This window comes from Cannabis sativa, chromosome 1 (assembly GCF_029168945.1).
Source record: "Cannabis sativa cultivar Pink pepper isolate KNU-18-1 chromosome 1, ASM2916894v1, whole genome shotgun sequence".
Lineage (NCBI taxonomy): Eukaryota > Viridiplantae > Streptophyta > Magnoliopsida > Rosales > Cannabaceae > Cannabis > Cannabis sativa.
In genome coordinates, this window is record NC_083601.1 from 7,706,686 (window position 1) to 7,713,367 (window position 6,682).

Sequence of the window (6,682 nt, forward strand, 5' to 3'; positions counted from 1 at the left end):
AAATCACAATGAAAACATTCATAACCTTAGTAACCAACAACAACAACAGTGATCAACAAAATATTTATATACTACGTACGTAGCTACATAGAGATAACTCTTAATTCTTAAACCTAAAGATCAACCCGGCTACTAATTTTCCATATTTGGGTTACCTATATAATCAGCTATAGCGTAGATTAGTTTAGTCTATACTTTCATGCACGAAGCTATATAGGTTTCGTAATAATATAAGTACAGTACATTTGAAATTTCCTTATATCTTCAAAACCAGTTCTTGAAAACTGCTTCACCAGTACTAGTACTAACGAAGTTAAAACCTTCTCCAATGGGCCTGGAAAATGATGAGTGTGAGGAGTGTGGAGATGACTCACCCTCATAACTATTTTGTACGTTCACATTCAAAGCCATCGACCCTGAGCTGTTGTTAATATTATTCCTTGAAGAAGAGTGACCAACATTATTAACATACGATTTAAGAGATGGAGTAGTAGCATTAGGAGTACAGTTCATTGTCGTATGTGAATGAGATTGAGTAGTTTGCTGCTGTGTTTGAAGATCCTGTATTTCTTCAACCATTGGCTTCCATAGCCTTACCCTTGAGTTTATAAACCAATTCGAAACCTGCCCAAATGAAAATTAATCAGTTACTGTAGTGTTACACAACAGTACTTAAAAATTAATGCACGATTCAATTAATGGAAAAAGATTCACTCACTTGAGTCCTTGATAGCCCAGTTTGTTGAGCCAGCATTTGCTTCTCCGAATCGGTAGGATACCTTAACAAAAATAAACACAAAACAACATGACGTTACTTATAATTTGTTTTTTATATTTTAATATCCCCCCAAAAAAAAAAAGGATAAACAGAATTTGTACGGATGAAGGAAGTGCTCAAAGAGCCATTTTCTGAGTACGGCAACAGCGTGTTCAGGGAGTCCTCTTTGGGATCGCCAAGCAGAACGGGGAAAATTTGTTAAGTTGTGAATTGGGTTACGAGCTAGGCCTGTTTTAGATGCCCAAACTAATCTCGAAATGCGATCATCTTTAACACCACTAGTATTATTATTATTATTATTATTATTGGAGTAATCAAAGCCAGCTGTACTAGTACGACTACTATTACTTGCGTTGTTTTTGGCATTGGCAGAGGAGGAGTTGATGAGTTGGTCCATAATGGAATTTTTCAAGGAACCAAAGTGGTTTGAAATGGCTCTCGTAGCAGAAGAGACAAACGGTGCTGCGTTTCCAAGCCCAGCCACTGTTTCAAACGACCTAACCACTGATTGTATCTGTTGGCAGTATAGCTTGCATCTCTTGTAAACCTAATTAACAAATAATTATCATTAATTTTTATAATTATTTATTTATAGAGTGTCCCATCAGACATATAATCATGAGGGACCTATATCTATATCCATAGCTAGTGGTAGTGGACAGGAGAGCGTCTCACATTTCGATAACCTTCTTTAACAAGTAATGTTGTTCATCTCTTCTTCAAGAGAAACATTAATAATAATGGTTTTCACAATACAGATAAAACAAATAGATATGTATAAAAGTAAAAAAAAAAAAGTTGAACTGGGAAATTTAAAATTGACAAGACAATACATCTTTTTTAATTTCTTTTTCTGTAGTAGACTACTGCATCAGATCAAATCAAATAATCTATACCCGAGATATTGATTCCAAACTGACACTACTGTAACCATCAAATCATCATTATTTTTCTTCAACAAAAACAAATGACCATCTCCTTGACTATACTAAACTAGGAAAAAAAAATATACATATTTTCGACAGTAAATAAAATATTGATATTAAAACGAAAATAATAAAAAATAAAACAAAAAGCTAAGTCACGAGGAGATATACAAGATTAGGGTTTGGAATGAAGTCTCTATATTCAATTATGAAATATAATAAAATGAATTTATTTTAATAAAAAAAATGTACAAAAAATTAAAGAGACTAAAATATCATCAGACTCATACTTAGGATCAACTTGCGAGAGTAATTGATAGCAAGAACAAATTAAAGTGAAACTAGCTAATACAAATTTAACAAAAAAACTTTACCCTTATTTTTAATTATTTGGTAACTAATAAGGAAAGTGTAGCATCTTAAAACAAGCTGAACATAAAATAAAAATAACTTGAATTTTTTAAGTAATGTCTACGTAAAAATAAGTACCTCATCCAGCATGAAAATTAGCCTCGAGTTCTTAAACTGATACCCAACCCAATCACTCACACCAGTCGGATATTTACAACCCAGATCATCGTCCGTTGGTTCGCTCCAAACCCTGCGACCCGACCCGCAAAACTCCTCCAGAAGTTGTTGTGCGGGCTTCAAAAAACTCGAACGCTTCAGAATAGAAGCGTAGCCAGTGAACGGACCCAATGGAACGCAGCTTCTCAATCTAGAGTCCGGAAACGACAAACGATCCAGCGGCCGTAACGAAACGACACCGTTTCGCATGTCGTCGGAGAAAAGTCGGTGGAGGGGTTGTGATGGATTCGATGATGATGATGGTGGTGGTGAGTTGGTGGGCGTTGCATGGCGATTAGAAGACGGTAATGAGATTTGGTCATTGTGAAAAGTAAAAGCGGCGTCGTTTGGGGGGAAAATGGAGAGTGAAGGTTGTTGTGAGCGAGGAGTAGTAGGAGTAGGACTGGTTTGGAAGAGTAATGGTGCAGAATATTGGAGTTTATTTTCTGTTCTCACTACCTTTTGGGGTACATGAAAAAGTTCAAAACCCTCCGCCATGGATAGATAACTTTGAGCAAAGTTATTATTGCTGGAGAAAATAAGAAGATATGTATGGAGAGAGAGAGAGAGAGAGAGAGAGAGAGAGAGAGAGAGAGTTGTGGCTTAATTTTGGATGTTTAAGCTTATTATTAGCTGACAAAGAAAGACTCATACACACGAGTACTCTTTTGTTTGTCCATTGGTACACTCATCATCTCATCTTGTCTATATATATAAGCAATGTTCAACGTCAAATCTAATTATAAATTATTTTACATTATAATTTAAGAGATATTGAGAATCCAACATTAATTATTTGGCATATTCGACACCCGTTAATGAAAATTAAGTAATAACGTTATAATTTAAGAGATATTGAGAATCCAACATTAATTTAAGAGATATTTTACATTATAACTGTTGCAATATAAATTAAGTAATAACGTTAATGAAAATTGAAAAATAAGATAGTAATAATAAATAAATTATAATAACAAACACTTACAATGTCTTCTGCTGAAGCACCACTTGGATTTTTATTTTCAATTTGGTTGATACATCCCCTTAATTTTGCAACTGCACTATTAATAGTAGACATTCGAGTTTGCAAAGATCTTACTGGGCGAGGTTTATTACTAAATTTTCCATCTTTGTGGTACTCTGATTGAACTCTTGCCCAAAAATTATTACCTGATTGGTTTCTTCCTACGATTGGATCTTGAGAAATGTCAACATAGACATGACACAAGTGCACATCTTCCTCTACTGAGTAAGAAGAACCGCGAATGGAAGACATTTTTGAAGAAAATATAGCTATTTAGGAAATATGTTGAAGAGATGTGATCAAATTGAATGAGAAGTGTGAGATTATATAGGAAAGGAAAATACATTGCAACGGTTGAGATCGTGGTGAAATGATATCAGCGGCCAAGATTAAACTGTGAGATTTCTTGTCTTTTACTTTTGGAATCAGAAGATAAGGATGTGATGTGACAACACACTGCAACGGTTGAGATCGTGGTCAAATAATTTCAGCGGCCAAGATTAAATCACTAGATTTCTTATCTTTTAATTTTGGAATCAGAAGATAAGGTTGTGATGTGACAACACACTGCAACGGTTGAGATCGTGGTGAAATAATTTCAGCGGCCAAGATTAAACTGAGATTTTTTGTCTTGTAATTTTGGAATCAGAAGATAAGGTTGTGATGTGACAACACACTGCAACGGTTGAGATCGTGGTGAAATAATTTCAGCGGCCAAAATTAAACTGTGAGATTTTTTGTCTTGTAATTTTGGAATCAGAAGATAATAATGTGATGTGACAACACACTGCAACGGTTGAGATCGTGGTGAAATGATATCAGCGGCCAAGATTAAACTGTGAGATTTCTTGTCTTTTACTTTTGGAATCAGAAGATAAGGATGTGATGTGACAACACACTGCAACGGTTGAGATCGTGGTCAAATAATTTCAGCGGCCAAGATTAAATCACTAGATTTCTTATCTTTTACTTTTGGAATCAGAAGATAAGGTTGTGATGTGACAACACACTGCAACGGTTGAGATCGTGGTGAAATAATTTCAGCGGCCAAGATTAAACTGAGATTTTGTGTCTTGTAATTTTGGAATCAGAAGATAAGGATGTGATGTGACAACACACTGCAACGGTTAAGATCGTGGTCAAATAATTTCAGCGGCCAAGATTAAATCACTAGATTTCTTATCTTTTAATTTTGGAATCAGAAGATAAGGTTGTGATGTGACAACACACTGCAACGTTTGAGATCGTGGTGAAATAATTTCAGCGGCCAAGATTAAATCACTAGATTTCTTATCTTTTAATTTTGGAATCAGAAGATAAGAATGTTTACACTATAAAATATGGATATGATACATGATATGAGGCACACAAAAAATATATACAATTTAACTTTGAAAAAAATATGAATTCTTATCCTGGTAGTTCATCGTATTTATTATCATCGTCTTCTTCAGATGATGAATATTATGATGATATAGAAATGCAAGTGGTAGGTCAAATCACTGCTAACAATAATTTTTGTATCGCTCAACACCAACAAAATCAAAGCTCACGTCGAGGCTCGATTCCTGGTCATATAGTTATTAACCGTGACCGGGAAAATGCTGATCGTAATCTTTTCAACGACTATTTTACAGAGAATCCTCGATTTACCGATTTGATGTTTCGCCGAAGATTTCGAATGGGTCGTGCTTTATTCCTTCGTATTTTGGATGCTATACAAAGACATGACAATTACTTTGTCCAGCGAAGGGATAGAATGGGAAAACTCGGGTTATCAGGCTTGCAAAAAGTTACAGCTGTATTTCGTATGCTAGCATATGGTATGCCGGCAGATGCTACCGATGAATACATCAAAATAGGAGAATCTACAACTTTAGAAAGCTTGAAGCGATTTTGTCGTGCTGTTGTTGAGGTGTTTGGAGCCCACTATCTCCGATCACCCAACGCTCATGATGTTGCAAGACTACTCCACATTGGTGAACGTCGAGGTTTTCCAGGAATGTTGGGAAGTTTGGATTGTATGCATTGGAAATGGAAAAATTGTCCAAGCACTTGGGGAGGACAATATGCGGTCGTAGTGGGTCCCCGACTATTATTCTTGAAGCGATGGCCGACTATGATCTCTCGGATATGGCATGCATATTTTGGCTTACCAGGATCTAATAATGACATTAATGTGTTAGAGGCATCCCATCTTTTTGCTAATCTGGCTGAAGGTATTGCTCCACCCGCTAATTATGTTATTAAAGGAAAAGAGTACAATATGGGTTATTATTTAGCCGATGGTATATATCCAAAATGGTCCACTCTTGTTCAAACTATCCATGATCCACGTGGTCCAAAAAAGAAACTATTTGCAATGAAACAAGAAGCATGTAGAAAAGATGTTGAACGTGCATTTGGAGTATTGCAATCTAGATTTGCAATTATTGCTGGACCGGCACGTCTTTGGAATAAAACGGTTTTACATGATATAATGACTTCATGTATTATTATGCATAATATGATAATAGAAGATGAACGTGATCTAAATGCACCAATTGAAGAGCGTGTCGAAGTGCCAAGTCCAGAAGTTGAGATGGTAGAAGATGATAATGCTCGGTTTCAAGAATTTCTTGCCAGACATAGAAAAATTAAAGATAAAGATGCTCACATTGAGCTTCGAAATGCATTAATCGAACACTTGTGGGACGAATATGGTAACTCACAAAATTAATATAATTTAATTAATTTTAAGTGTGTGTTTCAAGTTTAATTTAATTTAATGTAATTTTTTTGTCATGAATGTAATGTTTGTTCTCTAGTAATGTAATATTTATGTTATTGCAATATGATATTTTAATTTATCGAATTTTGCCGATTTTACAGTATTATTGTATTTAATCACATTAGTAAGTTTATTTAAATATAACAATTGTGGTAATTTTTGTTAATTAATATGATATTATTTTTTTAATTTATTAAAAAATTAATATAATAATAAGGAATATTTTTTTTAGTGTAATTTTTGGTGTTGTGGTTGGAGTAGAAATAATTTTTGACACCAAATTTGGTGATAGTGTAACACCAAATTTGGTGTCTCTTTGGAGATGCTCTTACATATACAATCCTAATAAAAAGATAGCAGTGAAACCCTCTTCCGTTTTACTAATTTGTTGTACTTAACAATTAAATAAAAACATCTTATTAAGATTTGAATGTTATAACATATAAACTAATTAAATTAATATATTGATTTGTCTCTAAAAAATTATATAATATACGTATATATTACATATAATATAATATTATATATAATAATAATAATAATAAAAAAATATATACATATTGTTATAAAATAATATAACATAATATAGAATAGATGAGAAGAAAGAAGAAGAAGAT

The 6,682-nt window shown here is 33.9% G+C and overlaps 2 protein-coding genes across 2 annotated transcripts; one reads left to right on the forward strand and one right to left on the reverse strand.

Moving 5' to 3' along the window:
• LOC133030573 (BEL1-like homeodomain protein 9) lies at positions 1-3,049 on the reverse strand. Its single transcript, XM_061103363.1, has 4 exons — positions 2,194-3,049; positions 880-1,325; positions 719-779; positions 1-624 (listed from the first exon to the last, which is right to left on the reverse strand). The coding sequence occupies exons 1-4, from the start codon at positions 2,767-2,769 to the stop codon at positions 265-267; spliced, it is 1,443 nt and encodes a 480-aa protein (XP_060959346.1). The 5' UTR covers positions 2,770-3,049; the 3' UTR covers positions 1-264.
• A 1,648-nt stretch (positions 3,050-4,697) lies between these two features.
• On the forward strand, positions 4,698-6,221 carry LOC115717944 (uncharacterized). Its single transcript, XM_061110083.1, has one exon. It carries the CDS (start codon positions 4,698-4,700, stop codon positions 6,012-6,014), a length of 1,317 nt encoding a protein of 438 aa, XP_060966066.1. The 3' UTR covers positions 6,015-6,221.
• The last annotated feature ends 461 nt before the right edge of the window (positions 6,222-6,682 follow it).

What these genes read in the sequence shown, in the direction of transcription:
- LOC133030573 (XM_061103363.1), bottom strand. Translation starts at nt 2,769, where the DNA reads ATGGCGGAGGGTTTTGAACTTTTTCATGTACCCCAAAAGGTAGTGAGA. An exon ending in TTTGAGCACTTCCTTCATCC is followed by an intron (nt 780 to 879) that starts GTACAAATTCTG and finishes ATTTTTGTTAAG; the next exon opens with GTATCCTACCGATTCGGAGA. An exon ending in CTGGGCTATCAAGGACTCAA is followed by an intron (nt 625 to 718) that starts GTGAGTGAATCT and finishes TCATTTGGGCAG; the next exon opens with GTTTCGAATTGGTTTATAAA.
- LOC115717944 (XM_061110083.1), top strand. Translation starts at nt 4,698, where the DNA reads ATGAATTCTTATCCTGGTAGTTCATCGTATTTATTATCATCGTCTTCT.